A 21,652-nucleotide genomic window follows, 5' to 3' on the forward strand; every position below is an offset into this window, starting at 1 on the left:
TGCTATGTGAGTGTGTTTGTGTGCGTGCACATGTGTGTGGCAAGACGATGAAGCATATTTACATTGGAGCAATCTTTACAGCCACCTGATCTGTTTTGCTTTCACATACACAACATTTATTGACTTGTTAAAACGTTAAGGCAAATTTCTTATTAAAGTGACAGTGTTTCGCTTCATGCGCTGGCCGCGGGTGCGCCGGGTGTGTCCTGCGGATTATTTTGTTCTGCTATGCGTTTATTATTTGCACATTAAATCGACAGATATCTATTTCACCATAGCAGCTGCCAAAATATTCATTTTATGCCCACAATGAAAAAAATGACAAAAAAAAAACGGCCCTTAAGAATACATAATAACATTTTTAAAGTCCACCTTAAAACACAAACATCAAAATGAAATCTGAGTTAAGTATGTGATTAAATTTTCGGCCTAAAGCCCCCACCCAAATTGTCTAAATCCACATTCTTCGCAATGTGGTCAGAAACATCGGTCTATATGCTGAAAAACACCCACATCAGCAGTGTCTTCAATGTAAAACTGAAGCCAGAAAAACAAAAATACACAAAGGAAGACAGAAGGTTGAGCAAAAACAAAAAAAAGTGTCCAAAAAAACCATTCATGATATAAATGAGATTCATTCTTCTGGTACAAAAAGATGCTCTACAGAGCAGCTGTCATCACTGAAAGGTGCATGTGTCTCATATCGAGACTGTGTGTTACTATGTGAACATGTGCTCGTGTGTACATGCGTGTTTAAGCTTCTCACTCTCAACTATTTTCAGCCTTTCACCTGTCAGAGGCGCTTCTTTCGAGAGAATGTGTCAGAATTGGCTGGCTGGCTAACGCTGCCAAAGGGAGATTAGGAGCTCCCTATTTTAGCTGGGAAAAATCAGAGGGATGCGGCGTGCAGCCCCCTCCGACGCGGCCTGCTCACCCTTTGCAAAGCGCAGCCGCTCTGCCCTTCCAGGGCTGCCTCTCAACATCTGATCTGGAAAGTCAGAAAGAGCTACAGTAAAGGCTGTCATCGGATTTTTTTCTTAAGTCTGGGTGGGCTGAAAATAAGAAGGGAAAGGCGAAGAAAAGACGACACAAAAAGTTGAAGGGAACTGGATTGGGTTGGGTATTAACATGGCGCACCATCTGCTGCAACCCCCTCCCGGTGGCCTGGCAATGCTGGCACTGCTTAACCGTAACTGCCATGGCACTTGTATCACTCTTTATCATGTTTTACACTTACATAAATCTGAGCCAGCGTGTCCACAAAGGGCTATTATTTTGTCTCGCAGTGCCGCCCTAACCACAGATGCAGCTCTAATAAAAAACATCTGCAGAGCTCGAGAAGGGCCGAGATCATTCATGAAGTTGAAGCTGGTGTAGTGGACAAAATAAAATGTTTTTAAAAAGCTAGAACGGTGTCAGTGACAAGCATGGGACCTCAAGGAGCGATTCTGAGCCCCTTGTCAGGGGTGATATACATTTTAACATGTGTGTTGGGAAGCGAGTACATGTATAGAAGGGCTGTTATGAGGTCAGCGCTTCGCTAAATCCTTTTCTTCGGAGGAACACGTGTTAGCCTCCGTGTCTGATCTATCACCTGCCAGACAGTGAGGACAGGCCAGTGCAGAGCCTCTGGGTGGGCGCTGACTTTCAGCTGCATTCTGCCAGCTACTCTGACACCCTAAAAAGCAAACAAGCCCCCACACATGTGCTGTTAGATAGACAAGTTTACGGTACAAGAACAAACAAGTGGCAAGAAGGGAGGGGTCCTTCTCACTTATAGTTTAAGTACTTCGAATGGTGCAGACCAACACATGCTAAAAATTCTGGTTCTGAAGACGCCCACAGAGTATAGACTTTGGGTATATCTTTATTATGGTGATGTAATCTTAGCATATAGATTGGTTTCTGATTTAAGCCTATTGATTTGGAAGGGACCTGACAGTCTGTGATATTGGATATGGCTTTACTAATCTTTTGTGTATGTGGCCGGAGGAAAATAAGGCTGTAACATTACCCTGGTAGCCACGTTCGCTCAGGAAAGACTGCTGATCCCTATCTGTGGTTAGGAGAGGGCGAGACAGCGGTGTAGGTTGCCAAAATAGTCTGGCAGCTTGTGTTCATCCACCACATTACAGCGATGTCAGAAAATCCCAGCATGCAAAGAATAAACCACAGAAACACCGAGCTAACATCACTGAACTAGAACCCACCAGTAGTGACTAAAAGACCAAACTGTAAGCGCCTTTTATGCTCAGACCTGCTTCTTCTTCCAGGACAGACACTCAGTGGGTATAAGGCGATATGCTTCTGTTCCAGTGGGACTTGGTTTTTGAACACGATAATTTGTTAACATGATGATCGGACACCTGTTCAAGGACCAACATAGATACCCATGCTTACTGGCACAAAAAGAAAAAAAGAATCCATCTCTCTTCTTCAGCAGGATGTGACTCAAAGCGGAAATTGAAAAATGCACACGCGGTAGATTCTTGCATCATTTAACACCGTACAGTAATGCTATGGGATATTAGCGCCGCTATTAGCTGGGGGCACTGACTCCTGGCAGTTGTGACTGACACCATACCTTCCGTGAGTTGTAATTACGTGAGAGTTTTTCCACTGACCTGTGACCTTTCATCAGTCTCAGCTGGACATTTGAGGGGTCAGTGAATGAGGCCGGCTTCCTCGAACAGCTGCCCTTCACTGCCGTCCACCCGGCTCATCCAGGTGCTCGGCTTTGACAAAGCAGTAAAGCCGAACCAGGAGAGAGGCCTGTCATCTATATTATTTCTTCGATTTTCTTGGAAAAATAATAATCTGTTACATCTTAAACAGACAGCTTAGCTCAACATACCCTTAAGCATAATCCATAAATTCCCTTTGCATTATGTTGGCACTGGCCACAGCTAGAATACCTGATTTATTTAGACCCCTATCACACCTGAAGCCACCAAACCAAGTTCGAAGAAGTAAAGTCAGCTGATTAGTGGCAGGTGGCGCACAGCAGAAGGGTTTTCCCCACCCACTAATGGGGCTCAAAATCCCTGGCAGCTACCCTTTAAAAGTCAGGATGGCACGACTGGCACGAGGAAGAGAAATATTGGAAACTTCTAGAGCAACTCATCACAATATATAACTCTCACAGCACCCCGAGGGAGGCGTTTTTTAGGAAGCCACTGCCAACGTGAGGGAAATTTGCAATGGGAACAAATGAATAACTTGTGAAACTTACAATATCCAGTTTATGTATTTATCAATGTTTACCTGTTAATAGCTGAAGATTATAATAGTTAAAATAGAAACGTATCTGGAAACATTTTATTAATTAAAAAGTTAAAATGGTTTCATTTCAAAGGAAAGAAGTAAAAAAAAACACAAGCCTGCTTAATATTGACAAGGATTGTTACGAAAAATGAAATTTGCTCAAATGTGTAAACCTTCAACATAAAACCATTTTTCTGTTTGGACACCACAATCATGAGTTTACACCTAAAAAAATCTGTTTTTAAGCTGGAAAAGCTTTCAGTTCATCCACATCAGAGAGTCAGTCAGCTATTTTTTTATGTCAAAGATCAAGGTTTACTGCGATCTCACAAAACATATTTGGGCCAAACTGATTAGGTCTGGCTTGGATATGGATATAAAACACAAGTTAACTGGTTTCTGGTTTCTCTGTAATTATTGTATTTAGGTCTGGACTGTGGAGGCATCACTACAATTGTGGGTGTCTTCAAAATATCCCTTCAGTAGACGCTCAAACATTCGTCTTTGTTGGTTTAAAAGATTTGCGTTTCAAATCTGAGTCTGGATAATTGTGAGGATAATAGAAACCTTCTTTATTAAGCGAATACTTTAACACTACGCTTCCTTATTCTTTTCAGTGTATCCATCTCCTGTTTGTGGAATGTGCTGTTGTCTTTAAGTCCTCTGGATTCATTCCACGCTGCATTAGTTATTATTAATCTCTGGCTTTCTTCCACAGTGTATCTTTTGTCCTGTCTCCCTCCCCTTAACTCAAACCAGTTGCAGCGGAGTCTGCAGGTTTCTAACTGTTAAAAGGGAGTTTTTCCTCCCTGTCACCGAGTGCTTGCTCATAGGGAGACGTCTGATTGTTGGGATTTTATCTGTATTATTGTAGGATCTTTATTTTTACGGTAAAGCGTCTTGAGGTGACAGTTGTTGTGATTTGATGCTATGTAAATAAAATAGAATAGAACTGAATTGAATCTATGAAATAATCCTTGCTAGTGTTTCCTAGATTTTACCCACAATGTCACTCTGCTGCTTGCAGTTCAGAGTCTGCATTTGTGCCTTCTGTTATTAGTCCTCCGTGTTTGAACCTGTTGATGATATAACTAACCTTGCAGGATAATAGAGTGTTAAACACCATTTAAGTTAACATTTTAAGAAATTACACAATGTAATTATTCCTTGTCGGTGACCAGCCCTTGGTCACTTGTTGCAGGGTGATCTCATAGCATAAAGTGAGGCTAGCCACTGTCCCCTCCCCCCTACTGGTTCACTGATCAAAGTCCCCCTTAAATCTGTAAGAGGCCACGCCACTGCAGTATGCCATGATTAAGTGTCCTTTTTACTCTTAATTGAACACCATCACTTTTAGAAAATCGCCTACTGTGCCACATATTGCGGTGGCTGTGACGCTGCGCCTCGCACACACACTGGCCGGCTTAGCCTGGCTCTCCGCTGACAATACCCCACAGTTTTTCCTTTAAGCATGCACTAATAGTTTCAGCTTTATTTCTGAAGCAAATGTGTTGCTATTTTTTTTCTTCTGGCCAAGAGTCAAAGGCTCAGTGTGAGATATTTTGGCCAGGATTAAGACATAAAAAGTGGCTGCATGTATAAATAGTAGCGTTATGCCAAACAGAACGGACGGCCCCTCTGTCTGAGAGGAACAAACGCAGCTACGTCACAGTGAAGCTGGGTCAGTGAAAGTGAACTAAAAGAGAGACACGCAGTCTTGTGTTACTGGGACAAATTGCAGTCAACTTGTGCAGGCTGCTATTACCAGATGTGTACAAAACTATATGGCCATGGTTTTATTTTTAGGAAACAGTTGTTTTTCTCGATGTGGAGCTTATAAATAAATTTATAAATCGTATGTTTCTTTAATTTAGGATTCAGTGTGGACTATGAAACACATACACACACATTAATGTGATCAGAGCACATATTACGTCCTAATAAAATGTACGATGCAGTCATTCCTCTAATCAATTACACTTAATCTTAATGTTGGTAGAAATAAAGAAATCCTAATGTGTGAATGAAATATTTTAAAAATGCCTTTGCTTCTTTTTCTCTAAATCCTTATTTTCTTATATCTTTTATGCCATCAACACCTATGGAAAGCCTACACTTCTGCCTTATTTCAGCACATTATTCAATTAATTTACTGTTACTGTCAGTGTGCAGTTATTCTCCTATACAGCGTTCGTACCACAGTTGCATTGGTGTAGGATAGTTCGTCTCGCTCTACAAACTGAAAAGATAGAAAAAATGCTCTTCCCGTGGAAAGAAAAAAGAAAAAAAGAAAATCTATCGGCTAGATTTTCCCTCTGTACTCCCAGAGGACTCACACTGGAGGAAAAACAACACGTGCAGGAAGTGAGGTGGGATATTCGGAAAGCATTTAGTGGATCAATACGGCAGGCAAGAGAGGGGAAGGGAGACAGACAGACAGACAGAGTGGGAGATGGAGAGAGAGACACCCAGAGCCCAGGGGAGAGGGAAGTCTTGGGGGAACAGCCTGTGCTTTTTAAGAGTACTGTTACACATCTCAGTCGGTCTTGGTAAGAATATCCAGCTCAGCAGCTTTTTCCACCCGGCTGAGTTAAACACTCAGAGGCTCGGCAGTGTGAGGAGAAGTAAGTAAGGCTTGTAGGTGATGTCACCGGTGTCTCCCTGAGGCCACAGCTGGCTTTAATATCACTGACCATCCTCTAGACCGGAGTGACCATCACAGATCCACAACCATTGAAAAACAGACAGCTTACTCTAACATATAGGCGAACCTCCTGATTTCAGCTTGATCATAAAATCTTTACACCATCTCATGTATTTTAAAATATAGAATTACAAGACAATTTGGTGCCATAGAGGAGAGTCTAAAGTTTATATACTAATAAACAGAGAAAGCTGCCTAAGAAGCATATGATCTTTAGGATTTTGATGTGACAGTTAATTAATCTAGACAGATGCTATTAGCACCAAGGTGTCAATAGCCAACAATGCTATTTGCACCAGTGGGTGGAAAAGTTAATGTGGCTATTTACACCAGGGAGTATATAGCATGGCATATACGGCATCACAGAGACAAGCACCGGGGTGTCCGTAGCCAAAAGTGTTACTTGAACCCAAGCACTCACTGCCAGAAAGGCGTTCTAACACCTCAACTATAACCTTTTCCTGCACATAAAGAGCTAGTTTTGTTACCCAAGCTTAGCCACAGTGTGACTGAAATTAAGTCTAAAAATTACATGTGTGTGGTTTTATAAGGGACACAGACTCCAGACAAAAGTCTTTAAAGCATTCATCCACCGCAGCCCTCGTCACTCTGCGAACTGTGAACTCAACTGCTTCACGCTGCTTCCTATGTGATATACAACCATGGATACAACAGTACTTAGATTTTTTCGTAGTGCTGAGGAGCAGCACTGGACAGAGACCCCAAATAATGCAGTTTTGCACAAGGGGCAGAGTAAAAATAAAAGGATAAAGCAAACACACACTCACATATATATATGTTGTGTGAGCTTGTGTGAAAAACCAGTACTCACCCTCTTTTAGCATGCCAACTTTAAGACATTTCATAAAGCGGCAGGCCTGGCAAGACTTTCGTCTCCTTTTGGTGATCTCACACTCATTGGTAGCCGGACAGCTGTACTCGATATTCCCTGGAAAAGGATTGGAAAAAAAGGACTCCATTATTCTGTGTGCTTAAAAGATATACATCAGCAATTAGGAATAATTTGTTTTGGAATTATTGCGCTGGCAGGAAGATCAAATCACACCAGGCGCAGAGTGAGAACACTGCAAAATACACAACACGTGTGTGCACATGTGTGCCTGTGAACGCACACACACCTGTCCCAAGGTGACCCCGTGTGACACTCCTGAAGGAGAGGAGGGTTTAGTGGCATTTTGATGGGGCATGTAAAAAGCACCTACCCGCCCCGCAGTCACACTCAAATTTTGATTCACAGATAAATTAGCTTCATTAATGCAGAGCGTCCTCTCTGCAACGCTCACCACGACCCTTTCCAGCCCATCCTTCTTCACCTAAAGGATGATGGGAAAACTGCCCTCCCTCAACAGCACGGGGCTTAGAGACGGACGCACAGCTGAGCACTCTGCATAATGTTCTCCAGCAAAGACCAGGAGCTGCTGCTAGACTGGACAATCTAAGACTGCGATATCATGTAGCAAAGCTCGATGTATTATTCAAGTCGTCTTGACGGTTGTTGGCTCACTATGGAAATATTTCCTATGCAATTTAATCACTCAGATCCAAAAACAGCCAGAAAATGCAGACATATTGAATCTGCTGGAATTTAACCGCTGCCCGTCTTTCTCACCTGATTCCGGTTAAGAGGTTTTTTTATTTATTTTTTCCCCAAATCATTACGCACACACTTCAAAAGTTGACACGACACCAAGAATCCAGTGACAAATCCTCTTTCCCAAGTATCCGTAACCCCATGATTGACTGTTTGAACAATGTCCCGTAAGTCCAGAGATGTATTAATGGTATCTAAAAACAGCAAACCAGGTGTTGTCTGTTGCAGGTCTGCCAGAGGAGCACACACACACACACACACACACACACACACACACACACACACACACACACACACACACACACACACACACACACACACACACAACCCCCTGTTGGTCAAGGAGAAGGTGCCAACATTTGTCAGGATCCCTGGCATCGAAAGTGCCAGCAGGGTCACACGCACAGTTAGGGGCCGAGGGCACCACGCCAGCATGTTGGCAGAGGCTGCTGCTGGATTCGGGGTAGGTAAAGTCTGTTAAACTGAGAGGCATTAGCAGAGGGGAAATAAAGTACACTGCAGCGTTCGTATGTAGAGATGCACGCCATGTACCTTACTGCATACTACACTGCAAACTAACTGCATGCAGCAAGAGCGTTATAATATTTGCAGTATTAATATATAGTACTTTAGTTTTATTCTCAGTGCGAATACTAGAGGGTAAATTCTTATGGTAAAAATTACATAATCTAATGAGTACACTTAATACTTTTTAATGCACAGTAATGTCCCACAATTCACACTAGAGACAATTAAGAATAAACGAATAACTTAAAGATATATATATATATATATATATATATATATATATCACTCTCATAGATATACATGTTATATATGATGCATGTTGTATACATACAGAAAATCTAATTCATGTTAAATCACATAACCACTGCTCTATTTTGCACAAGCACAAAATGATGAAAATGATGTGATATGTTGAAAGGCATTAATAAATCTGTAAGTATGAAATTCCGGTTTTACAAAATGAAACACAATAGTTTTCATTTTTTTCATCATTCTTCAGCTGCCTCCTTGACGTCTGCTGTTTGTTCTATTGTTGTAGAGCACCGAGCAATATGTTATTTTTCACTAACTGAAGGCAGTGATTCTGAGCTTTGCCTTAACAAGCAGACAACATTACAGTTTGCTGCATGCCTGAAATGTTGAACTTATTCTCTGTACTACATACATGCAATATTTTAGGACCTTCTGAGGTTGATGAACTTGCTTGGATATCAAATTTTCTTCCTTCAAAATCAAACAGTAATCCAAAAATAACAGGATAGGTCAAATATGACCTGCATGTGTGTGTTTTTGTTGGGTGTGGGTGGGTGAGATGGGGGTCCACAATAGACTTAAATTGCCTACCTCTAAAAGCTCACTGTCGGCATACCCTCTTAGTTAATCAGGTCTTGTGTCCACCTTTATTTCTCAAAGGACATTTCAACCACTCTAATATCCTTCCTTAACCTCTCTTATTTTCCCTCTAAATTTTGATATATTATTATGCTATGCTATTATCCACGTGCATCTCCACTCAAGTTGGACCTCTCCTTGTCCTCCTCCTTTACCGAGGCCGGGACCCCCTTCCTGATTACCATTCCATTAAAGCGGCTTCTCCTCTCTGTGAATGACCACCTACCCCGTCCCTTGTCCCACCGCCTTTATTTAGAGGACTCTTCAGCGTCTCTGTCTCGCTGTTCCCTTCCTCTGTTATTGCCACCACAACACGTGCCTCTGCTTCTAATTGGACCCCATCTCCTTCCCCTTGGGTGAGGGCTAGAGGGGCCTGGGGGCAAGGAACGGATTCACACCTCCCACCCTCCTTTCTTGACTTTCTCCCAATGAAATGCCTGGTTCTTAATTACAGTCACCCAACACTGATTGTTATTGACTGAAACTCCCGTGGCTCAGGACGAATGACGGACAGATTAAGCTCATTACAGGCCTGTCCTCCAAGAAGGAGAGTGAAAAGAAGAAGAAGAAGAAGAAGACTACAGTGACGAGGAAGAAGATGAGAAGGAGAGAGAGAGGTCTCGGCAAGACAATGCAAAGTCACACATCAGCATTACTGGGGCACGAGCAGCCTTTTAACTACCAATGATTGATCATAAACAGGCATGCAGGATTTGGACAGAAGGCCAAAAACATTCAGTAAAACCCAACAAAGTGTAGCATGCGGACTGAACAACAGATATTGTGCTGATGACTTGAAAGAAAGTAGGGGTTTCCTACATTTTCTGATGCTCCTGATCCAAAGATGCTTTAGCCTCTTGTACATGAAAAGTGAAAATTCTCCTAAGATAAAACAATCCAGCCATTTTCATATAGGCTAATTAAGCCAGGAAAGGCCTTCCTAAAAATGGGCAGCCAAAAAAATATGTAAATAAATAAATAAATAATAAGTTTTGGAAAATATGTCTTTGCTGTCTCTATTTTTTGTGTGTGTGTTTTTCTTTTAGAAATGTCTGATAATTAATAATGAGAAATAGGACATCTAAAATACCCTGGCTACCCCTGACCCTTGTTCAAAAATTTTAGAAAAAAAAAACCTCGCTGCCAAAGAAAAAGAAAAATTATATTTATCAGGATGAGGCTTGGTATATTTGTCATCATCACGTTAAGAGTTATTAGAAAAAGTCAGAATTTTGTAAACGTGATGTAATTAGAGAGAGTGCCGAAGAGCTTCACTCTTAAGACCAAGTGAGGTAACCAGCTCTCACATCAGTCCCACGTTTTCCATCTTTATTCTGACAGTAATGCGCTGTTTTGGATTTTAACAAAAGGCAATAAAATAAAAGGAAAAAACAGTGCCGAAAGATGCTTAGCTGTTTCTTCGTGCTTCAGTAATTGAGAGGGATTTAGGCAGAATACTTTTCAAATTTGCCTGACTTAATGTGCCCTCACTCTAACTCCATGTATCCAGACACAAATGCTGCAAATCAAATCAAAAAAAAAAAAGTGGCACATTATCTCTGTCCAAAAGATTACTCTGGAACGGATCCCACACATGGCAGATTCGGTGCCAGATGTATGATTCGCATGCAAAGACATCAAAAATCACAAACTAGAGCAGATTTGCGGTCTGGGCCTAATGCCTGCGGTAGACACCACATCGTATTAGCCCCATGAAAGCACTGAGGAACCTGTGACACGCACGACCACGTATTCAAGTGAATGTAAAGTATTTAAAATCATTAAAAAGTAGCACTTCTCTATTGTGACAAGAGTGAAAATACACCTTGCTTAAAAGTACTGGTGGAAAGTCAGGAGTTTATTGTTTTAAGTATAAATTTATGTTTGATTAAAATTCAGTTTCACTAAAATTATTCATCTCTTTACTTCAATGCTTTCATGTAACAACCTTAGCAATAATTTACTTTTTAGAATAAAATATTAAGAAATACAAATCATTGTTTTTTTATGGCCACTTCAAGGGAAAAAAAGATAACAATGTAGCATTTTTATCTGGCGCTGTTCACCTGTCGCTGTTTTGATATCTGTGAGTTGGTAACGCCTATCGACAAGTGGTTTTCTTTTTTGCTACTTATTTTGAAAATCCAAAAAACAAAACAAAAAACAGAGGCCGTCAATATCGATTGATCCGATAATCCACAGAAAAAAACCAACAAAAAATAAAATGAAAACTGTAAAATTTTTAACGTGTGTGGGTTCTTCATTTCTCTTCTATCGATCAGTTCTCCACATCCTCTGATTTATCTGGTTATCTGTGGTGTTGTGAATGAATATTATTGTGTCTAATGTAGTTAAAATAAACCAGTACTTAAACAGCTACAAACAAAAGATGCAAAAATGCAGTGCATGGTCTAAGCAGTAAATGGGAGCACCACAGAGCATTTTTCTAAGTATTCACAAGTTATAGTTAATCCAAAAAGCAGACATTTTTACTCATATTTTTTTATTGCTGCGGTTGTACTTTTACTTGTCTCCAATTGTATCAAAAATACAAAGAACCCACCACCTAAAAGACAGTTTTACTGACAGCTCAGGTGAGTCAGTGAAATGTGAAAGGAAAAGCGGGAAAGAAAAAAGTACCTTGTATCGTTCTTTTGAAAAAGGCTTTGCAGGCCTCACAGGAGGCCACTCCGTAGTGGTACCCCGAGGCAGTGTCGCCACACACCAGGCACAGCCTCTTGGGAATTCCATTGAGCATGTACTCGCACTTGATTGGCGAGTCATCGGCCATGCCGCCGGAGCACTCCTCGTAGCGGCGTAAGCAGGCGCTGCCGCCTCCCAGCATGCCTGGGTTGAACATTGGGGGGGAGTCCAGGGTGTGTGACCGTCCGCTGCCAACGTTAACGTAGCCGCCGCTGGCGTCAGAGTTGCCACTGGGGCTGTGGTGACTGCCAGTGTCTATGAGCGAGGAGGAAGGACTGGAAGGCTCAGTTTTGACATAAGAACCACAGCTCGAGGATAGGTGCCGGTCCTCGGAGGGCATTCTGGTTAATAACCTGGAGAAACACAAACAGAGTCGGAACGTCAGTCAGTTTTGAAACTGAATTTACAGGGAACGCAATGGTTTTCCAAATTTTTGAAAAGAAATGAATGTTTAATTCAGTTCAACTGAATTTTTATAATGTCACCTCAAAATGCTTTATCCTGTCCAGTAAAGACCCCACAGTATAAGAGCAAAAAACCCAACAATCAGACAAACCCCCTATGAGAAGGCAATTTGCGACAGTGGGAAGGAAAAACTCCCTTTTAAGTGGGAGAAACCTCGAGGAGAAACAAGGTTAGAAGGGCAGCCATCTGCTTTGACTGACTGTGTGTGAGGAAAAAGAGAAAAGAAAACGAGAGCATGGGGTGATATGTTGGAGTTCAAACCACTTGTTTTAAAGCACATATATAAGTAGGCAGAAGGACACCATGGTTTGTGTTGTTTTCAACTTTTGTTTCCACGAGTTGTTTGGTTGGATTTAGGAAAAAAATTGTGATTTGGATTTGGAAAAAAACAAAACGAAACACAAAAACTGTCATATTGGCATAGAAACCACATTAGGGGACACTGAGCTTTGGCATAAAAATAATATTTTATTACACAAACTAATAACATAAAAGTAACATATCTCAGTATTAATAATTAGCAAACTTTTTAAAAATATTAACCGTTTTACCGCATTTTCGTCACACATTTTTAAAACTTTTTCTTTAAATAAAAAGAACGCAAAGGCTCTCAAAAAATAGAGGACCAAACAACAGAGCACAACAGAGCACAAAAGCTTCGCCGTGACTGTACCGAGTCTTGCCTGCTACCATCATCCGCCACTCATTCTGCGAGAAATTCATCAGCCCGTTCACCTGAGTTTGATAGATTGCCTTACACACACAACCATTAATGCGCCGGAATGCCAAGTGATATAGTGCAGTAGCTCATTCCTCTCAGGCAAAATGGTAACTAACGACCATGTCAACAGATGCCCCATACATCTTGCAAACAATGCCCACAATTGGTCGGCTGCCAGAAGTAAATGAATGAATGAAACTTCAGAAGGCTGTTAATGGACAAAGAGAGGTGTTACACTCAGCATATGGAGGATTGTGGGTAATAGATGACCCAATCAATAGTCCCAGTTATTTTGCCAGTGGAGGTGCTGGGTTACAGCTGGCAGAGGAAGTGCCTTATTCCAAGAATTTCATCATAAAGATTACAAAGGTAGGATTAAAGAAAAAAAAAATCCTTATAATGCAGGGTAGAAGCTAAAAAGAGTATTCTTTATTTGCCTTGTTAAGCTTTATAAGAAACTTTGCTTAACGGTGTTATGTTATAACTCCATAAGTATGGTTGTTTACTTAACGATTACTGCTACTGGTGGGTAGTCATTTCTCTTTGAGGCCGCAAAGCCAGTGTATGTTGCGCTCCTTGCTGTAATTCAATAATATTCTCTCAAACGAAGCATGAAATGAGGCCCGGGTTGGTCTTAGAACTGCTGGCTCTGTCTGTCACAGTTGGTGTTGATCTTACAGAACTTCAGCCCTTAAATTCTTATGAGTCATAAATATGGGGTGAGAGTGGCGGAAAGGCGTGATGGGAATGTCTGAAACTAATAGCAAGCTAATGCTGCTTTACAGTCTGAACTTTTTGGCTTTTTTTACTGCCAGGAGCTCTCTCCGTTTTTTTTTTAAAATATGGTGTTGTGTTTCCGAATGCATTTTCCTTCTTTTGCCTCCTTTGCACAAGTGTTTATTTAAAGCCAAGAAACCTCTTTTTTTTTTCTTTTTTAACTGCAAACGAGTAGTGAGAAGAAGAGAAAAAGAGGAGGAGATAGCCTCTACCCCTGGGCCCAGATCAGATCTATTGATCCTCGGCTTCCTTCCTGTTCCAGATGAGGCATGAAAAAATAAACCCTCCTCTTACGGGCCCCAGACATTCCTTATGCATTTTTAATCAGTCGAGACTGTTAACATAGTGCGAGATTGAGAGATACAGCATTGTGTTAGCCTTCATTCTAAGGATATTGTGGCTTATAAAAGACTCAGATGACTCATGTTAAATCTTGTTAGCAATCAGCATTCACCTAGAGTCAATTGGACGATATATTTTCTCCAAGCTGAAGTGGAGAGAGACCAGCCTGGTAATAGTTAATACATCATTGCAGCCAGATAGGGGGGGATTCCCTATGGAATAGCACATTGTGGCATACGTAAAAAGTAGTTCATTCCACACTTAGCACACGGCAACGCTGGGGAGATGTTTTTTGTTAGGTTTAATGGAAATTTCTAATGGGCCCTTTCAAATCTGTCGAAATGAAATAATGGCACGAACCACCAATTCGTGCAGACAGAAATAGCTTCATAGTTTCATAATTTGGTCGCCCCCCCCCCACCAGCCCCAATAAAAAAGAGACATAGAGTTTTCAAACCACAGCCTGACTCTCCTCAACCTGTCCCACTCCCTTGACAAAAAAACACACACACACACATGCACTGCACCTAATACCTAATGGGGTAGTGTTTGCTCCGCTGCGCAGAAAAATTGTACAAACGGAGCAGACAAGCAGGACTCATCAGACAGACGTGAAGGTCACCTGCCTTCTCTGTTCTGAGAGGCCCACACAGTCCCACAATGGACACCACGGAGCAGCAGATGCACGCGTTCCAGTCTGTCCACCACACGTCAAGAGACTACTCTGTACGACAAAATACAGTCGTCCAGAATGTTTAACGCGACAGGACTGTGATGCACGCTCAGATCATTGACCATTTTTCCTTTTTTGAAGCTAACATGAGATAGGTGCGGAAAATGTCCCGACAGAGCAGCTGAAATCTCAGATGTTTGCATGTGCATGTGTGTATTTTGGCATGCCTCCTCATGCTGGCAGAGCCGCAGATCCCCAGCTTCCCAACATAAATCCCGAATCCATCCACCTCTTCTCCATGAAATATGTTGTCTAGCCTCCTGAATTTCAGCATGATAAATTTACACCGCCACTCAAACACGAAAAAGAAAATGCATATTTAAAACAGTTCTCCATAAATGACCTCATGCTGTCCTTGTCTTGGGTGAAGGAGTGAATATATACGGCTCTCCAAATTTTTACCGTGCACTTTTCCGCATAAAGGAAATATTATTGTTGAGCTTGGGGTTAAGCTTGTAGCAGGGAACACAGCGTAAATCACGGTGCTGAACACACAGTCGAACATGGAAGCACAGAAGGACAGAGGCAAGGAGCCATGCATGAAATTAGTTCATTAATCTTTCTATGATAGGCTGTCCTTGTTTGGGGCAAACTCTATCAGCTTTAAACGGAGTGCCCCTTCCCGCCTGACACATAGATTACACTGTTAGTCAGTGGCCGCGGTGTCTGGGAAATGAATGGTCATGCGAGTGGGAAAATGGGGGTAGCGTGTGTCTCCAAGTGTTAAGTGGTAACAACAACATGCGGGTGACACAAATGAAGGTCATCAAAAATGTGTGTGTTCTTAAATTTCGCTGCTGCGAATATCGCTTTTTTTTCTCATATATTTATAATGAATACACATTTAAAAGAGCTATCCCTGTAATATGCTGATTTGATAGAAGCAAACACATGAAACAGGATTTCTAATAATCTTCTGCTACAACCTTGCAGATTCAGTCAAGGAAACGCAAACCTACAGTTAAATGTGACAACAAAAAAAAATCTACCAACTACTGAAGTAGCCCCACATTGTAATGCTGCAACAAGATTTAGCGCTTTAAATTCATTTAGGTTTAATCTTAAGAAGTATTTACTCTATTTGCCTCTAAAGGGTGAAGGTTTCTTCTTTTCGGAGCATCTTATTCCTGAAGTCGTTCGGATTTTCTTGCATTGTTGTGTGACTGATTTATCTATTCCCTCTTTTTCGGATACATTTGAGCTTATGTTTAGTGTACTTGCATGTGTATTTAATATGTGTTTATGCTAATGTTCGACTATGTGCATTCCACACACAGGCTTGTACATAATACTGAGTTATTCTGGTTTAAAATGGATCAGATTGTATTCCTTTGCAACTGCTTTAAAACCACAGTTTAAAGCTTGATGATAAGTTTGTGGAACCAAGCATATCCTTTACTTGTGCTGCAAAGCTGGAAAGTCATTCTGTAAGTTATTTTGCTCTGACATCTTCATTTTTAAAAATATTTGTTTTAATGTCGTTTTATCTCAGGTAGTAAGTCCCAGCACTAGTTTGGCATCACATAGATATACTTTGTTTCTTCTTCTCTATCTCTCTAACACACACGCATACACTCACACACATGCACATACCATACAGAGAATTTCCAGCATATGGCCTCTTCAATGTCACTGCCACGAGGAGAGACTGCATAGATTTCCCACATGGATGATGTCTCCTTACCTGGAGTATCAACCCCCATCTACATACACATCCAGCACCTCTAGGAAATTGCTCTCTCTGCAAAGTCAAACACACCCCTAACTGCCTTTTAAAAAGAGACAGAAGAAGGAGGTTACGGGGGGGAGAAAGAATAAACGAGCAGAGACTTAAGCCGTCATTGGGAATCAGAGAAGGACTCATGAGGGACAGTTACGATATTGATTTCATAAATAAACAGAGATGGCCATCGATCCTAATGTTATTTTGCATTTCAATTACTGCCCAGAAACATAACCTTCAAACGTCTGCTTCTCCACAGTAATAACATCCACTGATAATCACAAGCGAGTCTTGTTCGGCACAAATTGGCTTTTCTCTCACCCCTCCTACCCCTTCCACCCCCCACACCCCCTTTTTTTCTCCCCCAAATGTGTAAATGACACAACTTTGCATTTGCCTAATGGTATTAGAGCATGGACTGAATTTCAAGTGAGACTCAAGCTGATACAGTAAGCGCTCCGGTCAATTGACACAATGCAAATTAACGTGGTGAAGAGGAATTAAGTTCACAATGTGAGACCTCGTGAAGCTACGATGAGGCCCATTAAATTAAACATGCCGGCTGACCCGCACTCCATGATTAGACGCACACTGCTTCTTTCCTTGTGTGTGTGCGTGTGTGTGTGTTAATTTCATTTGATCAATAAAACAAACTCCTTCTAAGAAGTCCTCTCACTGCTGCTTACACTCAGCCTGAGCACTTGAAAGGCACATTCATGTTTGATTGAACAGCAGGTGAAGAAAAAAAAGGTGTCCATCTCCAGCCTGATGAACTCAGAGTCTTAACAGGCCACCTAAAGGATATATCTATAACAAGAGGGGCGGTCATGACATGTGATGAAGCTATTTCTCCCCTCATGCCATCACACAGAACCAACAAAGCTCGGCTCGTAAGGAGTAGCCACTGCTAACAGTGAACGCGACAGTCATGAGAAAACACAGCAGCGACTTCACACGTTCAGAGCTGTTTTTATCTCGGCCAGTTTTTGTCAGCTTTATGAAAACTCAAAGCTGGTGGTGAAGTTGGAAGGAAGCAGATTGTTTCCCCCCCCTCACCACAGTTTCAACACAACGCAGCACTTTCCCACCACCTGCTCCCTCCATCCGTCAGTGGATTCTTTTGGCTTTCCAGTCAGTTCTGCTGGTCAGATCAGCCAACTATCAAACAAAGTTGGTAGAGATCACAGCCCTCGTGTAAGGTTTGGATCCTTTTCAAGCAGTCTGACACAAACCAAACGGTGACTGGTGAAGTGCGAAAAGGTGGCCGGGAGCTGTGAGTACACATAAAGTGAAATATTCAAACTCGAACCTTGGACAGCACACGAAAGAAGCAATGAGTGCAAGATCGATCACGAATGGATGGAAATAAATCCGCCACTACATGTTCTATGTTGCAAAAAACACTGATTGCAGATAGTTAACTGCACTCACTGCAAATTTGTAATGCTTGAATTCCCCTAAACAACTGGCAACTCCAGGTACTATTTTCCTTATGCTCAGGGTTTTAAATACGCCGTTGCAATCAAATTAATTTTACCTCAAGCATCCGTATGTGACGTGTTAAGACGTGAAGTGTTAAGAAAAAACAAATAAAGAATAAATTGCGGGTGCATCTTAATCACAGCAAGACCCGTGTGTTAAGCGTAACAAATTACAGATGCAATGCATGATAAGATGATGTGCTCCTCTTTAACAGACACAGTCAGGTGTTTCTATGTATCGGACGGCTAAAATTAGATCCCAGGTCAGTGTGCGATTCTTTGGTCTACATGTGTGTGCATATGTCTGTCTATCTGTGTCTGCATACATTTGGTCGCTTATGCATTCCTGTTTGTTTACTTGGGGAGGACACCTGTGGGAATAGCAGGTAAAACAAGTTGAAAAAAAATTTGAGCAAGCAGAATATTTAATCTTCATGTGACGCCGTTGTCAGTTAATAATAAGTTAATTAATAAGTATTAGAATTTCTATAATTTAAAAAAGGCAGTTATTGTAAAAGAAGAATAAAGCAATATGTGTAAAAAAACATGTCTAAGACTCCACAGAGCACCTGTGGAGGCTGATGCAAATAGTAGGTCATATGCAATTATGTACAGCTGCATTTTATTGTGATTTTGGTCCACAATACGCAAACACGATCCCGACGTGCACATTTTCATAAAGAATAAATCACTAGATGTAACTAATATTTTGGTCTCTTGACAAAGCAGGTATTTGCTTTAGCATCAGAAATGCGGTTTGACAGCTGGGCACTAAAATCCTTTGACCTTTCACCTCGGGCCAGTATGATAGTTGTAAGGCAAAAGTCTCCAAGGGTTTGAAAGCAGAGGTAAACCTAACTAATCACAGATATATGTGACACTGAGCACACAGATTTTCAGCATGCGACTTCTCGATGTGGGAAAATGTAGGACAACATGGTTAATGCAACTTTAACGCTTACAAATACATTTTTAAATAAAAAAATTCTAAGTGTAGAATCGTTCATCTCAAGCAGAACCAGTAAAAATATGTAGAGTTGTGGTGTTAGTGTAGTGCTGGCCTATCAAATATGACCTAACAAGTATTTAAGGATGCAGGTATAGCATGCATAACCAGCTACTCACTTGTCAGCACACGCATGCATATTTTTTTATGTGCATACATAAATGCAGACACACACACACACACACACACACACACACACATAGATGGACACAGACACGGTCTGGGGTCACGATGGGTTAATAGCATCATATCGTAGGATTTGTCATTTTTAATCATTTCTATTTGGCATAGTTTTTTTTTTCTTTAAAGATGTAATTAAAACTTCAGAGTTTTCATTTGAAGGTTTTTTGAGTGTAAAAAAGCCTTGCGATTGTGTGTTTTAAAAGCACCGCGAATTAACTGTGATATTAAAAGTTAGAGCCTTCAGAGACGATGCTTGAAACAGATGTATTTAATTGAGATCTGTTACTTTTATGTAAAATATCAAAACAACTGACAAAACTGTGGTTGAAGATTCCAGCCTGGAAATGATTTACATCCTTTTTGAAAAGGAATTTTATGTGATTCATTTGATTACAGTGAATAAATCAAATTTATGTACATCCTTCAAGGTGAGCACGACACCTTTGACTGAAGTGTTGAAGCGCTTTGAATCATCGTCATCATGAGCAGCAGCAGCAGCAGTGTATACATTTTATTTTGTGATCAATAGAACTACATAGACTTAACACCAAAATGAGCTTTTTTTGATGCATGTGCAAAGTGCATTAAAACGACACATATTTCTACTGAGCGAACAGCTTCTAACCAAAGCTGCTTTGTCGTTTCACTTGCTCAACCAATACAAACCGATAGGATCTCATTTGTTCTGATTATGTGCAGTGGCAGCTCTGATGCAGTTAGAATAAACACTTGTTTAACACTTCAGGAGATGCTCCCCCTTTTTTTCTTTTGTGGAGCCTTGCAGAGTTGGAAATATCCTTAATCGCAGTCCTGTAAAAAGTGCTTAGCAGATTAAACCTTTCCAATCCCATCTACAGATTAACATTAAGAGGATCCCAGTGAATCTTTCCAGGTATCCAAGAACTGTAACAATGATAAAGACTGGAGCTCCAAATGAGATTTGAGAGTTTCTTTAACTTCTCATTCGTTAGGGAAAAAAAGCTGCTTGATCCCTGCCTTTGAGCTAAGAAAATGCACAATAACCATATGCATGCGCAAGAAAAAAAAATAGTTTTAAAGTGCACATTTTGTTGTTCGTATTAACTGCATTTTACTCACATACTGTGCCACATTTGGAGGTGATCAAACTTACTAAACTCTCAGTGTTATTTAATCATAACCACCAATTTTATATAAAAACTATAAATGACAATAAAATGAGATGAGCTGTATCAGTAATACAGACAGACACGTATCTACTTCTTCAGTTACACACTTTTCTGTGTCACGCTTACACAGTTCAGTCACAACTAACTTTCCCCGGGACACTGGCTGGTGCTGGAGGACAGTGCACGGGATACCGGCTGCATTAATCTGCCTGTGACTCTCTCCTACGAGCTGAGTTTAAACCCTGGATCCTGATGCAGAAGCTAGAGAGCTGTACAGAGACCAGCTCCCCGGTCTCCCTGAAGGCTACGCCACAGCAGCCACCGCTCAGCTCTGATGTCCTGTACATGAACGAGAGCAACTCCCTGTCTTTGGAAATAGTTTAGTTTGCTTTTTAAAAAAAACAAATTATAACATTTTTAAACATTTTTTATCAACTTAGATGGAGACAGAAAAGTTTAGATGAGCTAACCAAGAAGGAACAAAAGGGATTTGTATAAAGAAGCACCTACTGGTTGTGGTAGCAGAGAGGGTCAGGGATACACAGTTCGGAAACATCCATCAGTCCTTGTTAAGCATTCCAGATGTTGCAATTTAAAAAAAATTCAAAAACAACAACAGATAAACAGCTGGGGAAAAGCTGAAGCAGGAGATCAGTTCCTAAATCTCCTCATATTCTCAATAAATATTGGTCAGGTGGTCCCGGGTGCTGCTTCCCCTCCCTCCTGTGTTCAACCTGCACACTTAAAATTAAAAAAAAAGAGAGGAAGAAAAAAAAAAGAAAAACCTTCTGCCTCGGCCCAACAAACTCCAGTCTGCACAGGTGCCGCACGCTCGGGCTCAGGAGTACGGCCGGTGAGAAGAAAAGTGGTGGTCCGAGAAAGAGGAGAGAGGAAAAAACAAAAAAAGAACCTCAGGAAGAGATGAAGAGCGGAAACGGTGAGCAACGAGAGGAGGTAGAACACAGATGATGGGATTGGTGGACAGAGAAAGAGAATAAAAGATAAGAGGGATGGATGGAGAGCAGCAGCAGTGAGAGCGCACTCAGGCTGAGTAAGTCGGCGAGGGGGGATTGAGTCTCCATTGAAGACAAGGGGGCTCTTTAAGAACAGGAGGGAGTGGTTTAGGTGCATATGGAGCGACCACTATTGGCTGGATTCAGGAAGGTTGTCCTGCCAGCAGCCAATGGTGATGAAAGATTACTGAGATGAGACGGGCTAATGGGCCACTAGTCGGCCTCCATTCACAAGGGAGCGCTGCAAAACAGAGAAAGAAAGAAAGAAATGATAGATAGATAGATAGATAGATAGATAGATAGATAGATAGATAGATAGATAGATAGATAGATAGATAGATAGATAGATAGATAGATA

The 21,652-nt window shown here is 41.2% G+C and overlaps 1 protein-coding gene across 1 annotated transcript in view; it reads right to left on the bottom strand.

Moving 5' to 3' along the window:
• Positions 1–21,423, bottom strand: part of esrrgb (estrogen-related receptor gamma b) — a 41,624-nt gene extending 20,201 nt beyond the window's left edge. Inside the window, exons 1-3 of the mRNA XM_005914423.3 lie at positions 20,792–21,423; positions 11,640–12,055; positions 6,801–6,917 (exon numbers count right to left, since the gene is read on the bottom strand). Of these exons, the coding sequence (XP_005914485.1) occupies positions 6,801–6,917; positions 11,640–12,055; positions 20,792–20,841 (583 nt within the window). The 5' untranslated portion in view covers positions 20,842–21,423. The remainder of the gene's footprint in view (positions 1–6,800; positions 6,918–11,639; positions 12,056–20,791) is intronic.
• Positions 21,424–21,652: the final 229 nt, after the last annotated feature.

The sequence above is a fragment of the Haplochromis burtoni genome, unplaced genomic scaffold (genome assembly GCF_018398535.1).
Source record: "Haplochromis burtoni strain Fernald_Lab_line unplaced genomic scaffold, NCSU_Asbu1 Contig_8, whole genome shotgun sequence".
In the NCBI taxonomy this organism is placed as follows: Eukaryota; Metazoa; Chordata; class Actinopteri; order Cichliformes; family Cichlidae; genus Haplochromis; species Haplochromis burtoni.